Source organism: Cornus florida, unplaced genomic scaffold (assembly GCF_030987335.1).
Source record: "Cornus florida cultivar Cherokee Brave unplaced genomic scaffold, ASM3098733v1 CherokeeBrave_3.0.0_Hap2_Chr08, whole genome shotgun sequence".
Classification (NCBI taxonomy): Eukaryota; Viridiplantae; Streptophyta; class Magnoliopsida; order Cornales; family Cornaceae; genus Cornus; species Cornus florida.
This window is the reverse complement of record NW_026775578.1, coordinates 18,130,012-18,151,705: the sequence shown is the minus strand read 5'-3', so window position 1 is coordinate 18,151,705 and position 21,694 is coordinate 18,130,012. Positions and strand designations below refer to the sequence as shown.

The 21,694-nt window shown below is 31.7% G+C and overlaps 2 protein-coding genes across 2 annotated transcripts; both read left to right on the top strand.

Moving 5' to 3' along the window:
• Window positions 1-5,478: 5,478 nt before the first annotated feature.
• Window positions 5,479-11,498, top strand: LOC132270340 (fatty acyl-CoA reductase 3-like). Its single transcript, XM_059771519.1, has 10 exons — window positions 5,479-5,711; window positions 5,804-5,907; window positions 6,446-6,651; window positions 6,725-6,825; window positions 6,966-7,158; window positions 9,963-10,124; window positions 10,247-10,328; window positions 10,424-10,690; window positions 10,977-11,104; window positions 11,200-11,498. The coding sequence occupies exons 1-10, from the start codon at window positions 5,633-5,635 to the stop codon at window positions 11,351-11,353; spliced, it is 1,476 nt and encodes a 491-aa protein (XP_059627502.1). The 5' UTR covers window positions 5,479-5,632; the 3' UTR covers window positions 11,354-11,498.
• Window positions 11,499-12,577: 1,079 nt separating this feature from the next.
• LOC132270339 (alcohol-forming fatty acyl-CoA reductase-like) lies at window positions 12,578-20,198 on the top strand. Its single transcript, XM_059771518.1, has 10 exons — window positions 12,578-12,780; window positions 12,860-12,963; window positions 13,165-13,370; window positions 13,467-13,567; window positions 13,701-13,893; window positions 17,269-17,430; window positions 17,615-17,696; window positions 18,864-19,130; window positions 19,553-19,680; window positions 19,833-20,198. Exons 1-10 carry the CDS (start codon window positions 12,627-12,629, stop codon window positions 19,984-19,986), a joined length of 1,551 nt encoding a protein of 516 aa, XP_059627501.1. The 5' UTR covers window positions 12,578-12,626; the 3' UTR covers window positions 19,987-20,198.
• The last annotated feature ends 1,496 nt before the right edge of the window (window positions 20,199-21,694 follow it).

Below are 21,694 nucleotides of genomic sequence, written 5' to 3'. Positions count from 1 at the left end.
CACGGCAGTCTAGACACAACTGTAAGGTTTTTTTGATTGTTACGGTTTTAAAATAAAAAAAATCTTCTCATGCTTGGAGATCATTCGAAACAAAGAAACATTCTCTTTCAGAGTGGTAATTTTTTTTCCTGTACCTTGTCTCCATTGAGATGTGACAGCATGAGAAGGGAGTCTAAGACAACTCTATAAAGGCATTAAACCTGGGCCGCTAAATGACTAATCTAGAAAATACTACATTCTCCGGTGGGATGGTGACAGCATGAAAGGGCAGGTTAGACAATTCTTCAAAGGCACCACACTATGGCAGCTAAATGACTTAATCGAAGAAAAGACTACATCTTCAGCGTTGCGAAATTAAAAAGAAATCAGATTTTCATTTAGTTTATCTAAAATTAGGGTTATGTCTAAAAGTTACAAAAATTTTACTATGATAATTAAAACTGTACAAATACAGAGAATTAAGAATAAATAAATACTCTCGCACACATAATAAGTACGAAAATTACCAAAATACCCTTCAAAAATTTGGGTCGGGGCATGCTCCCGAACTCCAACCTTCAGGCAGGGGGCTCCGCCACCTTGCGACCTCCTGCCAACTTATAGCATAATTGGATCTGCAAAGTTAAGCCTTGGTGGATAATATCTATCAGGCTCCACACTATCGACTCAAGGAGTTTGCTTCTTTGCATGTGATTAACACCAACTTTAACGCGGTCATTTTCTTCCCCCAAATCACTCCATGTTAGGTTTGTTGTTCTTATATTTTGCTGGCGTGGTTTTTTTTTTTTTTTTTCCCTAGTTGGGACTCCACACACCGTCTCCACTAAAGTTCGAACCCCTGACCTCCTTTTGAAAAGTAGGAACTTTATACGGTTAGGCCACAAGCCAGTTGGTTTGCTGGTGTGACTTTTCTTCCCTAATTTCACCAATTTTCCCCCCATCCACCATCTATTTCTTCTTGAAGTTCTATTTCCATGTGCGCATGCATTTGAATGAGAAATTATTAAATAGTCCTTAACTATGCAGTCCAATCCAATCAAAATCATCAAACTAGTAAAAGTGGATCCAAAAAAATTAATAATAATTTTTTTTTTTTTTTTAAAAAAAAAAACTTAAAAATAAAATTTGATTGGACTTGAATCATCAAGTGACATATGATCGGGATCATCTAATAATTTCTCTTTGACAAGCGATTAAATCATGCACTTAGACATTAGTGATGTGCTACACAATTCAAATGCATGCCCTGGTAAAGATGGGATATGATCCAATATCAATGATGTGTTATAAATTGTAAAGTAATCAACTCTCACTCTCTATCTCTATCTCTATCAAGTTTCTTAATAGGTCACACTGGTTACTCCCAGAATTAATTCCTTAAAAGGGGGAAGAAATTTCTTATGATGCAAGTAATTACAGAAGTTTTCTTCCCATAGTTTAAAAAGGCTAATATTATTTCCAGTACAATGTAAGTAACACTTTCCCTCTTTGAAAAATTTGTATCAATCTTATGGTAGAATTTGATTTCAAGCTACCAAGCTAGTATCAAGACCACACGTATATATATTTCAGTTGGTGCCATTTAGTCAAATTCTCTAACTTTGAGCTATGTTTGGCTTATAATTAAGGATAATCCTTGTATATTCACGGGTAAATAGGTGATCTCTACTGACAGCTAATGTGATCCAATCACCACACATTGCTTGTAATCACAAAATCAAGAAAGTAATAAATAAAAAAAATAGTTTTTTCTGAGAATTAATACAATCACCCTCTGTGTTAAATTGTCCTACTTAATTGGATCTCTTGTTCTTCATAAACTCGTACTATATATTCCTGTGAGACAGTTGCTCTCTCGTGCTCGTTTTTACTCAACGCAACTTAAATTTTGTCACATTTACGCTCCTACTCTTGAATTTTCGAATTCGCTCTCGTTTCTGCTCTGACTTAGTACACACCTTACTTGTTGATTTTTTATTTTTATTTTTTTGGTTGGTTAAAAGGTAAGCTTGACACACCTCACTTGTTGTCAAATAAACTTGGGGTTCTTCAAGGGGCCGACAGGAATAACTTGTAGCCCTATGGAAAGTAGACCAATCACCAGTTTGGGTACCGAAATACTAAAACCAATATTTTGGAGGGCTTTTAGGTAGGGTAGATAAATTGATAAACTTGTTGAATGATTGTAGTGCTTTTGGTGGCCATTTAGGGCAAGTGTCACTCACCAAATTCCAACAGGAACTGCTCACCTAATCTCAATATATCTTGTTCAACAACGAGTTCACAATGAACAAATCTTTTTCATCAAACTTTAAGCTTGATGATTGACCAATGTCTCCAAAAGGGGAAGAACATTTGTTTGATTATCTTATCATAAATCTTTTCATGAAAGTTTGAAGTTTGTGAAAGTCGTCAAATTAACGGTTGTTGGACAATTGTGAAAGTTGCAATTGTGACAGGAACGATTCTTAATTGCCAACAATAAAGAGCAAGTTTAACATGAGATTAGTTTAATGATAATAATAATATTTTCTCTCTACGAGTCTCTTCTAATAAACATACATAAAATAATTTTAAAAATAATTTTTGATATAAAATTTTGATTTATTTGATCCTTCTAGATTAATTTACATAACACTCTTGTCTTGATATGCATACATGCATGACGAAACCTAAAAAAATGAACATTGATTGGAGGGACGTTATATCACTTTCATTGTAGATTTTCATAATAATAACAAATAAACAGTGATAATTAATTCGGCCTTGCTTGCTACAAAATTCTCCAACCCACATGCTTCACCCACAAGATTAACAAAATCCACAAGCATATATGTTGAGTTCTTTATTTTTTCTTTACATTTTATGCTAAAGATTTAACTCACACCGACAAAAACATCAAACCAAATGTGAGATGAACAATTAATGAAGATGTACATGTATACTCCAATTTGTGTATGTGTGTGTATATATGTATAATATTTAATTAAAATATGACATTGAAGACAGATTATCAATAGATCAACGATTACAATACTTTTTAGGGCAATGAAGGATTACAAGGGCAATTTTAGGGTAAGGCTTTGAAAGGTTTGTCATGCCCAATTTTAGGGTAAGGGCTTAAATAATGTTACAACGTATTAGGACAAATTTTAATAATAATAAGTTAGTCTTGTTATCCAATATATTGGGGTATATAAAGATGTTACTAATTAATACATGTTGGATATCTTGGAAATAAAACTCAAATATCATATGCTTGCAAGCTTGTTTGTCCAAACTAATTAATGAAAGTGGGGTTTACAACCATAGGCACATCCTAAGAAATAGGTGTCATGAAAAGACATCAATGACACAATAATAGAGGTTCCGCCTCAAGTAATTATTGGACTTATTCTGAACTCGTGAATTTGACAATGCTCGATTAATATTAGAGATTATTATTTTGCCATGTACCGAAAAGGATTGTATAATGATCCACTCCACCATATAGTATGGGAGTTTTTATAGAAAAAAAACTGGTCAAAATTGTTTTATTTATTTATTTCCGCCAATTAGTCAAAATTGTTGACCAAGGGCAATTTGCTACAAATTTTTTAAGTAAAGTGATTGATATAAAAGCAAGGTTGTTTCTTGCACATTCTATACATGGTAGGGTTTTTATTTTTTGGGCACTTTACCCTATAGTTACTTCCCTTCTAGTTATATATGTGTAATGATCGTGTTGTCAATTTCACTAATAGTTAGAGATGGTCAACGTTGATATATATGACAAGGTTTTTTTTAACTCCGTATGACAAATATGTTCTTTAAATTAATGTGAACAAACTTTTGTTCATTGCTTCTTGTGTGAAAATTAAGACAATTACACTCCAACTTACGATATTTCCATCCATCTAATTTTCTACAGTTAGGGGAATGATTGTCTTTTTGTACGAGTATTGAACAAAATTGTTTTCAAAACCATTTGAAGGCATATTTGTCATATGAAGGCACACACATACTTCCATTGAGGTTCGAACTTCTGACCTCTCTTTGGGAAGTAAAGGCCTAGTACTAATAGGCCATTGATCTGTTGGTCTCTCTACATTTCATAATCCTTCCTACCTCCTTTGAGGTTATGGTTTATGTAACAGTTTTTCTCCTATCGTTAGGCACGTGACGGAGACAAACAGAATATGTTAATGTTAAAAAATTGATAGAATGTCACTTTTGCTCTTTTACTGTCTGAAATGGCAGTAAACATTTCATGAGCAAAATAGTAAAATAACATACTAATGTTATCAAGTTGAACAACCATCACTGACACAGTAAAATTATGAAACAGAGAGTAGATTTATGTGAGATATTAAACCACGGAGTTAAGAAATTAAAAAAGTTACATTTATTGAAGGTAACAAACATGCATCCATAAGTACTCTCTCTCTACCGACTATAATACAGTATAGATCACCCCTGCAATTGCATCCTACCGCCACACCTGTACCGATTGAAACTCTAATCCCATCCTAGCAAGTAGAGTAGCAAGTGGGTGTAAAGACGCAGACTACAATTAATCTTCATTTTGTGAAGTCCATCTCCCAGAATTTAATTATGATATGACTTTGAACGACCACAACAATGTTGAGTGCTCGAGGCATAGTGGATGCCTGCACTATCTAAATTAAGTTCATCCCATTCAACCATGTATCCAGCAAGAGTCTTCTAGATTAGGTTAAACTCCTAACTGGATTTTAAATACAAAGCCCTCCTATACTAAAATTCACAGGTCAAACAAAATCCAAATGCATTAAAGAAAAGAAAGCAATTAATCAAAGAAACTATGCATATAATATTATAATGTTAGCATCACAAACCCACCCACATGTATTAGACATATACCGTAGCCGACCTCACCATATATAGAATTTAAAAATTATCCGCTATTTTTGGAATACCGACTATATAATATTTCAATTAATAAACCGTTATTATTATCGATTATTTTTGGACTTTGCCCTGATTAATCTATGGAAAGCAACTTTTTTATACGAATAGGGTAAAGTTAGGACTATATCCCCGATTGTAACTCTTAAAAAATTTATCTTACTCAAGAGGATTCGATCTTGATTTTTCACTATGGTAAAGATGGAATTAAATAAAGGATGATGAGTAAGTTACAATTGAATCAAGTGTGCGACTAGAAATGTAGATTGGTCATTGCATGTCTCAGACGTCCCAGTGAAGTAGTAGCTCATGCATGTGCATGAATATTAATTAGTGCGTTTAGTACTGTAATTAAATAAAAAAAGTTGGGCAGCATTATGTGGAATATCTGCAGATGTGGTACTTGGTAGGTTAGACCTATTTAACCGAAGTCTTTGACACATGTGAACAGTGTAGGTCACTAGAGGAAGAGTGGACCATTTATGTTGTCTACTATGCAGATAGAAATTTTAATATTAAATCAAACCATACTCTCACCAATTATGTGTTTTTTTTTTTGGTTGAATACTCTCACCAAGTATTGACCTTGCGTGTACTCCATTACTTATTTTTCATATATATACCAAACCCTTTCTCTCTGGGCTTTACTTCAAAACTCTCTCTCTCTCCATCTCTCTCTCTCTCTCCATTGTCATTCTTTTCAGCAATGGAGTTGGACAGTGTTATCAATTTTCTTGAGAACAGAACCATTTTAGTCACTGGTGGCACTGGCTTTCTAGCAAAGAGTACTCTCTCTCTCTCTGTATATATATATATATATATATATATATATATATTGATGATTTAATGATAACTTGACTTGTTAATTTGGATTTAGTATTTGTGGAGAAGATACTTAGAGTTCAACCAAATGTAAAGAAGCTCTATCTTCTTGTAAGAGCAACAGATGCCAAGGCAGCTTTGCAGCGCTTGCATAATGAGGTACACAATTAATTGATTAATTAATTAATTAATTAATGTTGCTTCTAACTAGTTTAGGTATATTGTGTAAACTATACAAATTAATTTAGGCATGGAAATTTGATTTATTTATATATATGGCATTTGAATATGTTGGACTGTCACTAGCTTTCATAATGTCATGGAATTCATCAAATATTCTAAAATTTGACAAAGTGGCGTGCTTGATTAAGACAATACAAATAATTAAGTTATACAATTTTGGTAATGATATAATTACATTGTCACATTTCATGTGGTTTATTATCTTTCTTGTCAGAAATAAATGCTCCTTAAAGCAAGGAATGCAAATGTAGTGTAAAACAAAGATATGCTGTTAACTGTGTGGGTTCATGCCTTGTTTGGCTGCCAAGAGAAAGTAGGACAAGAAAATGTGAAACATAAGCACAGATATATGGCTGCTATATACACATTGCAGGAAGTTGTACATACTTATATATATTGATATATATAGTTTTGCATCATATTTAATCGTGACTACTTCGATTCACATGTATAGGTCATTGCAAAGGACTTGTTTAGGGTTCTAAAAGAGAAGTTGGGAGCAAACCTAAATTCTTTTATTTCCGGAAAAGTCATTCCAGTTGCCGGTGATATTACCTGTGAAAAGAACTTAGGAGTGGAGGACATTAATTTGGTGGAAGAGATGTGGAGAGAAGTAGATATTGTTGTTAATTTAGCTGCCACAACCAACTTTGATGAAAGGTATGTACTAACAACTTTCAGTTCCTTTCATTAATTTAAATGTCAATACATTTCCTTTTTTTTATTTATGTAGATATGATGTCTCACTGGGTCTTAATACATTGGGAGCTAAGCATGTTATGAACTTTACAAAGAAATGTGTCAAAATAAAGTTACTTCTCCATGTATCCACTGGTTAGTATCTTTTCTCACGTACCAAACTATTATTTTGTGATGGCTTGTAATAGAATAAAATATTAAAAAAAGGTTATTCACATGACCGATCACATTCATATAAGATTAAAGCAAAGATTATTATGATGATGTGTTTGCAGCTTATGTTTCTGGCGAAAGAGAGGGACTGATACTAGAAAACTCATACCGTTTGGGCGAGACACTAAACGGGGCGTCTGGATTAGACATTGACAAAGAGAAAGAAGTGATGGAGGAGAGATTAAATGAGCTTCGTGCAGAAGAAGCTTCAGAAAAAACGATTACAAGGGCAATGAAGGATTTGGGCTTTGAAAGGTTTGAGATGATATTCTAAATTAATTAATTGAAATTGCATACTTTTTAGGGTAAGGCTTTGAAAGGTTTGTCATGCCCAATTTTAGGGTAAAGGCTTAAATAATGTACAACGTATTAGGACAAATTTTAATAAAAAGAAGTTAGTCTTGTTATCCAATATATTGGGGTATATAAAGATGTTACTAATTTATACATGTTGGATATCTTGGAAATAAAATTCGAAATATCATATGCTTGTTTGCGCCTATGGGTTTACAACCATAGGCACATCCCAAGAAATAGGTGTCATGAAAAGACATCCATGACATAATAATAGAGCTTCGGCCGCAAGCGATCATTTGATTTATACTGTACTTGTAAATCTGACAATGCTCGGTTAATGTCAGGACTATTATTTTGTCGTGTAATGAAAATGGTTGAGATTAAAATTAAAATATTTTATTTTATTATTATTTTTGTCACTTTCTCTCTTTTTTATTTTATTCTATAAAAAATTTGAATAGACCATATTTTCAAAAATAATAATAATAATAATAATAATAAAAATGAATAGACCATGCATGGACTTAATAGTTGGCTTAAACTTGCTTGATAATCATTCCCTTCTACAGTGGTCCAATGGGGAGCTTGATTCGTCACTCTCTTAGCATTCAATTTCTATCGGGGCTTAAAATGGAACTATTAGTGTAGATGGTCTTCTTTAGTACTACTACTCCAATTGGTTGCTTTCAAACAAGTTGGCTAGTGGTATTTTTTTAAATGAAAAGAGAAGGTGTGGCCTTAAAGTACTATATAGTATATAATTCGTATGTATGTATATATAGATGTACACAAGTATGTATAGATACAAAATATTGAGGTGTCAACCATGTTACTAATTTTTGTTAATTCTCATAGTAAATTGATATCCGACTTGTTGAGCGTTTGGTTGGCTTTTGATTGAATCATTGATTGGTTGGCACATTAACCACTAGCTTTTGAGCTGCTGCCCTTTTTTTTTTTTTTTTTTTTTTTTTTTTTTTCAGCAGGTATATCTATATATATATTAGCTAGTGGTTGATTCAAGTGAAGCATTTAGTAGATATATATATATAGAGAGAGAGATGGATATTAGATGCTAATTATTTTTTCGTTCACTTTTCTTCCTCGATCAGTTTGTTTATGAACTAAACTAGTACTAGAAACTGAATGGTAGATACCCTAATATGTATGTGTGTGTGTATATATATATATTGCATACACACACTCCACAATTACACTCCGGCCCTTACATTGCAAGACACCTTTGAAGATAGTATCGATTAAAAGATGAAATTAAATCCGACACAAAATTGACAGATTTTAATTCGTAAGAGTATTTATGTCATTTCAACTAGAGTACATATAAATTATTGATTTTGCATATTAATTGGCCTGTGGTCAGCTGACCCCCTTCTTCAATTGGAGGGACATTGACACATCAAGTCTCTTTCTAAAATTTAAATATCCATTACTTTTGCTACTGTATATGGTAGCACTAATGGCCCTTCTAAAATCCAAAAATGTGACAGTCCTCTTTTAGCCCCAGCAGGACCATCTACACAATAGAATATATCTATATCTATAGACACACACACACACACACACTTAGCTTCAATTGTCTCCAAACTAAAGTAGCTTTGCATACTTAAAACACAAGATTATAAAGTGAAGGAGGCGTACCTCCTCCTGAGAACAACAATTAAACACTTCAAACCATTTGCGTACTTAAATTAAATTCAGAGACACTACACATAAATATTTACAGCGACCTACTTTTTGTTCTTTTTACCTTTCACTTTGCTACTTTATTGTATTATTTATGGCTTGTGTCATATGTAGTTGGCTACATTTAAGGATTTTGGAGTCATGCATTGACAATTTACATGCCCAAATTGAAGTTCATAGTTCAAAACTCAGCCACAAAAACTAATTAATGATAGGAATTCAGACAGTAAATTCGACTAATTTTATTTGTCTAGGAACCGATACTATGATGATATGAAAAAAAGTGATGATATTATGACGAGGTCAGACCTCACTTACATAAATTATTCGGAGTTGTCGATTCCAAATCATTATTCAAAAAGTAATAATAATAAAATCATCTAGAGCTTACTATACTTGTCCTACGTATATTGATTTAATAAAATAAGGTCAGTTTTACATACATAGGATGTCGTTGACATGTTGTCATGCCCTAAAAATTGTCAAAACCTTCAGTCCCAAATTTGTTGCTTCAGTTCCAGGGGCAATGGAGCTAATGAAAATTAATTCATGAATTAAGAGGGTTGGTATTTCGCTCAGAAGATGATTAATGAATGTTTCTCTTTTTTGTATAGTAATTTTTTTTCAGTTTCTGAATTCTGACTCAATAGAAATTTATTAGTACTAGCTTCTGACTTGTTATAAATGAAAGTTCCGTTTTTGTATGTCAAATGTTTTTTAAGTTTCTGAATTCTGACTTAATAGCAATTTATTAGTACTTCTGAATTCTGATTTGTTACGTACAAATGAAAGTTTTATGACTTAACAAATGTTTCTCTTTTTAATTGTATAGTAAATGATTTTGATCTTCTGAATTCGACTCACCAGCAAATTATTACCACTTTTGATTTGTTGCGAGGAAGATGATCCACTTCTTGAATAAAAAGAAATGGAATATACATAAAACATGAGTTTCAATTCAGAGTGCAAATACATTTCTCTTAGCAGGGTTATTATCAGGTGATTATAATCACAATATATTTCATAATATCGGTTATGTTTCATTGATAATCTCACAGGGCGAGGTTGTATGGATGGCCTAACACCTACGTATTTACAAAAGCAATGGCAGAGATGTTTCTAGGGCATTGGAAAGAAAATTTACCATTAGTTATCCTTCGCCCTACCATCGTAACTAGTACTTACAAAGAGCCCTTCCCTGGTTGGGTTGAAGGTGTCAGGTAATTCACAAAATCCTTTAGTCAATTAATTTATGGTGTAACAAAAATGCTTGTGGTCAAAAATATGATATATATATATATATATATATTGTTGATCAACTGTAATTTCTTTACTGTTACAGAACGATAGATAGCTTAGCGCTTGGTTACGGTAAAGGAAGAATTACATGCTTCCTTGGAGATCTTGACTCAGTAGTTGATGCGGTGAGTTCACGTACTCATTCATATTTATTCCTCTTTTAAACAATCAGAAGATGTATGAACATTTTATGTGTATATATATATATATTGGCATGCAGATTCCAGCTGACATGGTGGTTAATTCTATGATCGTGGCCATGGCGGCTTATGCAAATCAACCATCTGAGATCATACTCCAAGTGGGGTCTTCAGTAGCAAATCCTGTGACATTCACTTGCCTTCAAGATTGCGCTTTCAGTTACTTCACCAAGAATCCATGGATTGGTAAAGATGGAAAGCCTGTCAATGTAGGCAAGGTTAAAGTGTTGAGCACCATGGCTAGCTTCCACAGATACATGACAATTCATTACTTGCTCCCATTAAAGGTTTGTGTTCTTTTTGCACAGATGGAATGAACTTTCCTCCCCAAATGAGATGTTGAGTGTTCTAGTCCCATTAGGGGCAATAATACGGGTGTGCGCTCGCGTTTCCTTCAACTTTTCAAAAATATATATATACATATATATATATATATATATAATCATAATTTCTGTTTGGGAACCAAATGTTTTGTGCATATTGTCAATGACTAGAGTAGTTGGGATGAAAGATTTTCTAGGAACCAAACAAAGACTAATACTTTTTTTCCGTTTCATATCGAGTTTTTTCTAGGGTTTAGAATTAGTGAATGCAGCATTCTGCCAGTATTTTCAAGGCATGTACCTTGAACTTAATCGAAAGATCAACTTTGTGATGCGGCTGATAGAAATTTACAGACCCTACTTGTTCTTTAAGGGCATGTAAGTATATATATGCTATATGTACGTTGCTGTATTGTTTGCATCACCAACATTATTTGTATATAACATCAACTGCTTGGTCTTGATTGCATCAGCTTCGATGACATGAACACGGAAAAGTTGCGAATGGCAGCAAGGGAGAGCTGCGTTGAGACAGATTTGTTTTACTTCGACCCCAAAATCATCGATTGGGAGGACTACTTCATGAATACTCACATTCCTGGCGTAGTAAGACATGTATTCAAGTGATGATAGCAACAACAACTACTGAAAAGTTGATATATATATGTTTCAAAGTATGCGAAAGTGAATATTTTTTTTTTCTTTTAAATTGTTCCTTCGGTTTTGAAAAATAAACCAGAAAATTTACCACTAGTGAATTGTGCATTGATGATGCAAATTTATATTTTGTTACTATCAGTTCATTTTTTTTTTTTTTGGTAATATATGACGAATGAATCATTCAAGTTCATAGTTTACAATGTGTACTTCTTCCTTTTTAGTCACGATGGACAAACAATATATATATATATATATAGACACACACACACACACACTTCACATTGCTGTTCCTAAAATGAATGAACTAAGTGTCTGAAATTTGTAAGCTAATTTCCATATGTAACTGGACCATATAAATAAATACATATTATTTGGACAATATTTATCTATAATTACATTAATGATCCAGGTTAATTAAATTACAGAAATATACAGGAAAATAGTAGTAGAAGCACCACGGTAAGAAGGGCTGAGGCCCAATACAAAGTACACCAATACAGGCTCAACCCAAAACAGAAATAAGGCAAAAGGCTTGGACCAATGGTATTATCCCATTGCCCTAAAAAGCCCAATAGGCTCTGAGTCCAAAGGTGTAGGATGATCCGCAGTGGCCCAGCGTGTAGTGGGGGTGTGTGTGTACTGGAATGAAAGACACATATATGGGATAATTTAATTTTTTAATGAATCTTAACTTAATTCTCAGAGTTAGTATTGATCCTCATAAATGTGAGATTTGTGTTCTAACCAAACAATATAATAAAGAATTTAGACCTAAAGTTAGAAACACCACCCAACTCTTAGATTTTTTATTTTTTATTTTTTAAAAAAAGGGAAAAGAAAAGAAGAAACCTATTAAAGCTTGCCAGCATAACGCAAAATGTCAGAAATTATTGGGTAGGTAGCGAGGTAATATAGATCTTCCCATTCAATAGATATTATTTTCTATAAATAGAAGAATTAATGAGTATGCTCCTTTTTGAATAAATTGATTACTTACCCAAAAGATAAAAATAAAAATGAAAAAAACCAAGATTAACCCTCCTTCCGAAAGTTTTCACATGTACGAACAATGTAGATGACTAGAGAGAATTAAAGTGGCTCATCTATATTGTCGACTATATAGATAGAAATATTAATAATAAACCAAACCATATGTATTATCGTGTACTACATAGATAAAAACATTAATAACAAACCAAACCATACTCTCACCTTCCGTGTCCACTATTTATTTTCGCATATGTGCCAAGCCCTTTCTCTGTGGATTTTACTTCAACTCTCTCTCCCCATTGCCAATTTGCCATTCTTTTCTGCAATGGAGTTGGGTAGTGTCATTCAGTTTCTTGAAAACAAGAGCATTTTAGTCACTGGTGGCACTGGCTTTCTAGCAAAGAGTACTCTCTCTCTCTCTCTACACACACACACACACACAGATATTGATGATTTAATGATGACTTGTTAATTTGGATGTAGTATTTGTGGAGAAGATACTTAGAGTTCAACCAAATTTAAAGAAGCTATATCTTCTTGTAAGAGCAACAGATGCCAAGGCAGCTTTGCAGCGCTTGCATGATGAGGTACATAATTAAATTAATTAAGATTAATTGCTTCTATCAACTCCAGAAATATTGTAAACTATGTAAAATTTAGTCATGGAAAGGAAACCAATTAATTCATGATGCAATTTTGATTTCTATGGCATTTTATATTAATGTATTAATGGAGCATCATTTTAATTGTAACCACTTCTATACATACATACATATATATATATATAGGTCATTGCAAAGGACTTGTTTAGGGTTCTAAAAGAGAAGTGGGGAGCAAACCTAAATTCTTTTATTTCCAAAAAAGTTGTTCCGGTCGCTGGCGATATTACCTGCAGTGAGAACTTAGGAGTGGAGGACACTAATTTGGTGGAAGAGATGTGGAGAGAAGTAGATGTTATTGTTAATTTAGCTGCGACAACCAACTTTGATGAAAGGTACGTATTTATGGACTAACAACTTTCAATTCCTCTCATTAATTTTAAATTAAGTAAATTAATGTTTTTTTTTTTTTTTTTTTAATTTGTATGTAGATATGATGTATCTCTGGGTATTAATACAATAGGAGCTAAGCATGTTATGAACTTTGCAAAGAAATGTGTCAAAATAAAGTTGCTTCTACAAGTATCGACTGGTTAGTAGTATCTTTTCTAACAAATTAAACTATTAGTTCATTTATTAATTTAATTTAATTTAATTTTAGTCTCTGTCTAGAAAGAGAGTCCATTTTCAATTGCATAAGGTGATCATTAATAATGTATTTGCAGCTTATGTTTCTGGCGAAAGGGAGGGTCTGATATTAGAGAACTCATACTGCTTGGGCGAGACACTAAACGGCGTGTCTGGATTAGACATTGATGCAGAAAAACAAGTGGTGGAGGAGAGATTGAATGAGCTCCGAGCAGAGAAAGCTCCAGAAAAAGCCATTACAAGAGCAATGAAAGATTTAGGCTTTCAAAGGTTTGACATAATATTCTAACTAATTAAATTCAAATTGCATGCTTTTGTGTTGCCCAGGAGAGTCTATAATTTTCAAAACTAATAAATTTTAATAAGTATAGTCATGCCCAATTTTGGGCTAAATCTTAAATTATATATATATATATTCATTTTTTGAAATAAGTAAGTACTTACACTTAAATAGTATTACAAGGCATGAGAACAACTTTTAATAATCAGTTAATAGTCTTTTCAATGAAATGTCAAGCTTGTTAGTCGAAACTAATTAATAAATTAAAGTTGGGTTTACAACCATATAGTTAGGCACATTCAAAGAAATAGGTTTGAGGGAAAAACATCATGAAGACAATGATTGAGAGGCGCATTCAAGTGATCATTTAACTCATTTTGAGTTATCGACAAATAAAGGGTTAACTCAATCATGTATATTTGGTAATGTACTGAAAAAGACTTTGATCAAAATTATAATTTTTTTTACTTAATTTTTTTTTTTTTTTTGAGTCACCTTCTCTTTTATTTTATTTTGTTTTATTCTATAATAAATTTGAATAGACCATGCATTGACACGGGGCTTAAGATTGCCTGATAATCACTCCTTTCTACAGTGGTCCAATGGGGGAGCTTGATTTGTCACACTCTTAGCATTCAATTTCTATTCAATCCATATTAAATGATGAGGATTTAAGTTTTTGCATATCATTGAATGTTTGAATTTCATGCTAAAAAATAATAATAATAATAATAGTTGTTTTTCATAATTTTTTTATAAAAAATATTAGTTTTTTTTTAACCAAATACACACAACCCTCAGCTTCCCAAATCGATAATTAAAAAGGAGAATAATTTCATTAACACCCACAATTAAGAAGGCAGTGTCCTAATTTTTTTATTTTTTATTTTTCTGATAAGTAGCAGTGCCTCAAAGTAAGTTTTATTTTAAATAAAAAGAGAAACCATATTCAGGGAAGGACCCAAAATTAAATTTCACAGGTATATAATTTAAAATAAAAAATACTTTTTCTGTCCTAAAATAATTGGATACTTTGAAAACTGTGTGAACAGTTTTTAAAGTACCGAACTATTTTGGGACGAAAAGAATACTAATATTAATATTAAATAAAAAATTAGTGGGACAATTGATTCGTTGGGGTTCTAAATGTCATGTCAATTCTAGAAAATATATGTTTTTGCATAAATCATTTTTTTTTTTTTTTTTTTTTTTTTGCATAAATCAATTGAATAATAGAATAAGACGGTCTTTGCTATTTCTCTCACACTGACGGTCTTTGCTATTTTTCTGAGACTTGTTTTTTTGTTTTCTGTTCATATAGAATTATCTTAGTTAATAATTAGAATTATGAATCTAACATTTTATTTGATTTTAAAATGTGAATTCTTAAATATTGCTATGTTTTGAAACATGCAAATAAATATGTAAATAAAATTCAATTACAATCACCAAAAAATAAGTTGTATTCAAAAAATAATTACTGATCATTATCTTAAATCTTTCTTTTATTGCTAACGAATGTGAAAGAAAAAATAGTAATGCACGTAATATGATATAATTTCCTAGTGCTTGATGGTTTTGAACCTATAATTAATTATCTTTTGGTGAATATGGTATTTGACTAGACAAGTAGTGAGCTGGTTTGTTTAAATGTAAATTTTACAGTAAGGGTGAAATGAAGCTTCCTTAGGTCACTTAGGTTATACGTCGTATTTAATGCGCGCGCGCGCGTATATAAGTGTCTCGCTGCCTTTAGATAGAGTTTCTCGGTGAGACAAGGTAGATACAACTATTTTTAGCTCGTTCAATTATTTCCATTTCACAAAAAAAAAAAAAAAAAAATGAAAAAAAAAAAAATTTGAAAAAAGAAGAAGAAGAAGAAAGAAAGAAAGAAGCTTAACCTCCCTTAGGTTTGGTTAATTTTGCCATGACACCCTCTTTTGTTAGTTGATTATTAAAAAAGTCAAAAGTCAACTAATTAAAAAAAATATAATACCAAAACTATCCTTCCCTATTATAAGTCATTTTAATTTGTACACAAATATCAACATAAATTAACTTAAATATATCATTTTAGTTTAGATATAAGCCATGAATTATAGAAGTGCAAGTACCGTGTAAGAATTTGGAATACAAACATAATTAGGCATGTCATGAAAAATCCGAAAAACAACATCTAGTGTTCCCAATCTGATTTCGAACCTGATTTCTTCTTTAAATCAAATTAATTAATATTATGAATGTATATATATATATATATATATATATATATATATATATATATATAAATCAATCCAATGATATTATTATGAAATCGATTTTGAGTCATAATACACAATTTAGCTGATTAAACCAACAATATAAATCGACGATTACTTAATATATTTTACATAATGTTCATAATATGATGTTACATTTTTTCTCTATTTATTTATTTATTTTTTATTTTCCTCCCTTCCTTCATTTTATGTATTGAATTTATTGAAAATACTAAAACATATAAAACATATAACTAGCTTTACCAATCATATGCCTCAATTAAACATCTAACAATATGTTAATATAATTTCACAATATATTTAATATATACCTCAATTAAACATCCAACAGAAAAAAAAATAAAAAAGTCAAGTCCACGTCATTTATGATCTAATTGGTCTCAAACTCATTTATAACCTCATATATCTCATCTTCACTAGTCAAGGGTAGTTTTGGCATTATATATATTTTTAATTAGTTGTCTTTGACCATTTTAACCGTCAATTAACGAAAGGGGAAGTTAAAGCAAAGTTAACCAAACTTGATGGGAGGTTTAGGTTTTTTTTTTCTACTATCTGTGAGTAATAAAGACAAACCAGAGGGGGTGTCAGAGTATTTAACCAAAAAAAAAAAAAAAAGGGTTGAATTACGTTCACATTCTATGAGGTTTGAAGTTATTACACCATTAAACCTAAAAAAAATCATTTGAAATGTCATTTATGCCCATGTGTTTATAAAATAAAATAAATAAAAAGATCTTATACATCAAATGACTCTCGTACCCTTTATGAAATTAGGGCTCCTAATGAAAGTTTTTATGACTTAGCTAGGAAGGTATATATCTCATAAGATGATTATATGAGTAGTGATTTTTATCGAATTTAATTTATGTGAGTCGGGTTATGGGTCCTATCACGTGACGTAATGATCCATTCACATAAAGTGAATTCAATAACTACCGAATTCAAATCTTAATATATATTTTTACAAAGAAGATTATACACTTCTTGAATTAAAAGAAATGGAGTATACATCATTCCCGAGTTTCAATTGGAGTACAAATATCATTTCTCTTATTAATTACGGTTAACATTGATATTTCACAGGGCAAATTTGTATGGATGGCCTAATACCTACGTATTTACAAAAGCAATGGCAGAGATGTTCCTAGGGCACTGGAAAGAAAATTTACCACTAGTTGTCGTTCGCCCTACCATCGTGACCAGTACTTACAAAGAGCCCTTCCCTGGTTGGGTTGAAGGTGTCAGGTAATTTATATAAAATCTTTGGTCATTTTAATTTATTGTGTAACATGAAAGCTAGCTTGTGGTAATAAATATGACATAAATTTAATTTATTTTGTTATATAATTTTTCAGTTTGTTTGGATGCTAAAAATGATAGAAATAAAATATAACAGGATTTCTGTTCATGTAATTTTTTACTGTTACAGAACGATTGATAGCTTAGTGCTTGGTTACGGTAAAGGAAGAATCACATGCTTTCTTGGGGATCCTGAATCAGTAGTAGATGTGGTGAGTTATTATATATATATATATATATATATATATATATATATATATATTTGTATATGTGTTCGTCTGTTTTTTTTTTGAAAGTTAAATTTTCAATATATATATATATGAACAAAGATAGATACAAAGGCCCTGTTAGCCGAAGGCTAGACAACAACAAACAAGGCCCAAGAGAAAAATAACTGAGGCCCAGGTCGGCCTATACAAGGCTCAACAGAACAATTGACTGTTACATGACCGTTACAGGTCCACAAACGTTATCCATGGAGATAATTGCTCGTTAAGTTTAAAAAAAAAAAAAAAAAAAAGAATCAAATAAGGATTTTGTTGTGTTTATAAGTCGGTCAAGTTTGAAAAATGAACAAAAAAAATGACTTGAAATCACTATTAAGGTATAAAATTTTAAAAACACTCTTATCTCTTTCTATAATGCCCTTATAAGGGCAAAGTGAGAAAAACGTTTTTAATGTTTACATTTTGGGCAAATAATACCCTAATTATTTATTTTGAATATATAAGTTCGTTAAGTTTGAAAAATTTTAACGATTAAGGATTTGATGCCATTGTTTCGTTAAAAATTTATTCATGTATTGCACATGACATTTTTAAGATATAAGATTTTAAAAATACTATTATCTCTTCTGATAATGTATACACACACATTTGTCATATTTAGTTATTTTTTTTTACCTATTTTTTATTCAGTTGTAGGGATACTTTAGTCTTTATAACATTCAATCCTTATTTGCACCAAATTGAATATTAAGTAGGTTTAGAACATATAGAGAGTTATATACTCTATATGCATACCATAAGGATATTTTTTGTCCGCAACCCTATATTATTATATATATATATATATATATATATATATATATATATATATAAGGAACAATTTAGTTATTTCACATTTAATTAATTTTTTTTCCTATTTTTTATTCAGTTATAGAGGGTTATTTTAGTCTTTTTAACATTCGTGCTTGTTTGCTCCAAAATTGAATATTATGAACTTTTTAAAATTTATAGGAGGTCATACACTCCGAGATGAATACCATAAGATGTTTTTCGGGACCTCATCCATATTTTTGTTCCTTTCAAACAATCAAACTATATATGATTAAAGGATGTATATATATATATATATATATATATATATAATGGATGCAGATTCCCGCTGACATGGTGGTTAATTCTATGATCGTTGCCATGGTGGGTTATGCAAATCAACCATATGAGATCATACACCAAGTGGGCTCATCAGTAGCAAATCCTATGAAATTAACAGGCCTTCAAGATTACGCCTTCCGTTACTTCACCAAGAATCCATGGATTGGTAAGGATGGAAAGCCTGTCATTGTAGGCAAGGTTACAGTGTTGAGCACCATGGCTAGCTTCCACCGATACGTGGCAATTCATTACTTGCTCCCATTAAAGGTTTGTGTTCTTTTTAGCATCACAATTTCATTTTCAAAAAACTAATGTCCCCTAGCTGAGATGGTATGAACTCTACTCCCAAATGGAACGCTGAGTGTGGGTTTGCTTGAATTTTTTAAAGAAAAAAAAAATCATAATTTCTGTTTGGGAACCAAATATTTTGTGCATATATGTCATTGATGTCATATACGCTTACGATGAGAGTGTCATTTTTACTTTACAGGAGCATGCAATTGGGATGAAAGTTTTTTAGAAATAAGTAGACTTATATAGTTGGAAGATTTTCTAGGCAACCAAACAAAGATTTGTAGTATTCTTATATCTACACATTTCATTAATGCTAAGATTCTACTACTACTAGTCTACTACTATTATTATCTTCGTATCACTAATAATTTTTTTTCCCTTTCATCTTTTTTTAGGGATTAGAATTAGTGAATGCAGCATTCTGCCAATATTTTCAGGGCATATACCTTGACCTTAATCGAAAGATCAACTTTGTCATGCGGCTGATAGAAATTTATAGACCCTACTTGTTCTTTAAGGGCGTGTAAGTATATGTGTGTGTGTGTGTGTGTCTATATATATATATATATATATATATATATATATATCTTGGTGTACTAGCTGTTTGCAACACCAACATTAATTTTCCCTTTTTTTGTGTATATAACATCGACTGTTTGTTCTTAATTGCATCAGCTTCGATGACATGAACACAGAAAAGTTGCGAATGGCAGCAAGAGAGAGCTGCATTGAGACAGATTTGTTTTACTGCGACCCCAGATGCATCGATTGGGAGGACTACTTCATGAACACTCACATTCCTGGCTTAGTAAGATACGTATTCAAGTGATGATCATAACACGGATCGGACCACTAAAAATTTGATATATATAAGTTTCAAAAGTGTGTGAAAGTGAAATATATATGTTTATTTTGATTGTTCCTCTGTTCGAAAAAATAAGGCAGATTTTTTTTTTTTTTTTTCTGTAATTAAAATAAGCCAGAAAATTCACCATATCTTAATTATGTTTGTTTATACAAATCTCTATTTGTGTTACTATTTTTTTTTATCTGTATTTATATATAATATATGACTCATGATTTGATCATTCAGGTTCATGGGTTGCAATTTGTACTTCCTTTTGAGGCTTGAATATGAACAAATTCAGGCCAGTGCATGTATTTGTCTGGACGTACTACAATATTTGTTAGCTAATTACCAGATGAAACCGCACCAAGTAAATAATAAATATAGACATATTATTTGGACAGAATATATATATAAACAGTAAACACATTCCTGACCTGGTAAAAAGCCGTATTAATAAAACCAGATTAAACTATAGATTAGAACATGTGAAATATCATAAATCATTAAATTAAGAACTTAATCAGATCATTAAGTTACTTGTACAACATTATTTTCCGAAGTTAATCATTAATCAGAGCATTAACTCAACAAAAATAACTAGTGCATAATGAATAAAATTGAAATAATGAGATTTGAGTTTACACAAAAGATTAGCTATTGAAGTTGAATTCCAAAGTTTATTTTAATTACAGAAGAATGAAAACACCCAAAACTTCATTACTAAGTGATTCTTGCTTCTCTCATTCTCTGTATTTTTTTCCCGCCTCCCTCTATATTTTTACCCAGAGTTCTCCATTCTGCAGCGTGAATATATAGCTATAGTGCATTTAATTCAGCCGTATTGAATTTAATGCACTCACTACGTCTTGTAGTTTTTAGGGTGAAGTGTAAAAAACCTTCTTACGGTGAATATTACTCCCTCAGCTGCAAAAAATACCTAAAAGTATAACATTAGTGTAAACAGGTCTTACTTACATATTTAATGTAAAATTTGACTAAAATGCCCTTATTGTGACATTTTATAAATTATATAAAAAAATATATAATTTTGTGAAATGAACAAAGAAGGCACAACCACACTGCACTCTCCACCATCAATGGCAGATCCGGCACTCCACCCATTTGTCTAAGCATTTAATTGGCTTCACTGGGAATTTGGGAAATGAAAAACCAGCCTTAATAATCCCACAATACAATTGGTATTGACTATTGAGACTCTTAGAATCAATAGGCACTTCATATATGGACCGAATCTCATCGTCTTGTTCTTCAATAAGTAAAACTAAAATTGCTCATCAATATATATATATATATATAAAGAGTTCAGTTTTACAGAGAGAAACATTTAGTGAGAGAGAGAAACGTTTGATGATGCCCAGAGAAAAAAAAAAAAAAAAAAAAAACCTTCAGTTTCATGCATGGTTTGAAGCTCGCCTGCAGGTGGTCTGAAGCTCGGTCGGAGAATGCTTGTGCCGACAAGGTTGGAGGAGGTGGCAACGTGGTGGTTCGCGAGCTTCAGGCCGGGTCTCATGATATGAAGTTAACATGGTTGAGATCCAAACAGTGCTTCGATTCATGAAAAATAGAGAGACCCAATACTTCTTAAATGAGCTTTGCCAACCGAGAGACCCAAAATGGAAAAACTTCAATGACCAACCCGAAAAGCTTCAATATTTGTCTCTCCGGC

Excerpts from the sequence above, each read along its gene's own strand:
- LOC132270340 (XM_059771519.1), top strand. The coding sequence starts at position 5,633 with ATGGAGTTGGACAGTGTTATCAATTTTCTTGAGAACAGAACCATTTTA. Across the intron at positions 5,712-5,803 it reads CACTGGCTTTCTAGCAAAGA|TATTTGTGGAGAAGATACTT; the intron begins GTACTCTCTCTC and ends ATTTGGATTTAG. Across the intron at positions 10,329-10,423 it reads TTGACTCAGTAGTTGATGCG|ATTCCAGCTGACATGGTGGT; the intron begins GTGAGTTCACGT and ends ATTGGCATGCAG.
- LOC132270339 (XM_059771518.1), top strand. The coding sequence starts at position 12,627 with ATGTGCCAAGCCCTTTCTCTGTGGATTTTACTTCAACTCTCTCTCCCC. Across the intron at positions 12,964-13,164 it reads TGCAGCGCTTGCATGATGAG|GTCATTGCAAAGGACTTGTT; the intron begins GTACATAATTAA and ends ATATATATATAG. Across the intron at positions 19,131-19,552 it reads ATTACTTGCTCCCATTAAAG|GGATTAGAATTAGTGAATGC; the intron begins GTTTGTGTTCTT and ends ATCTTTTTTTAG.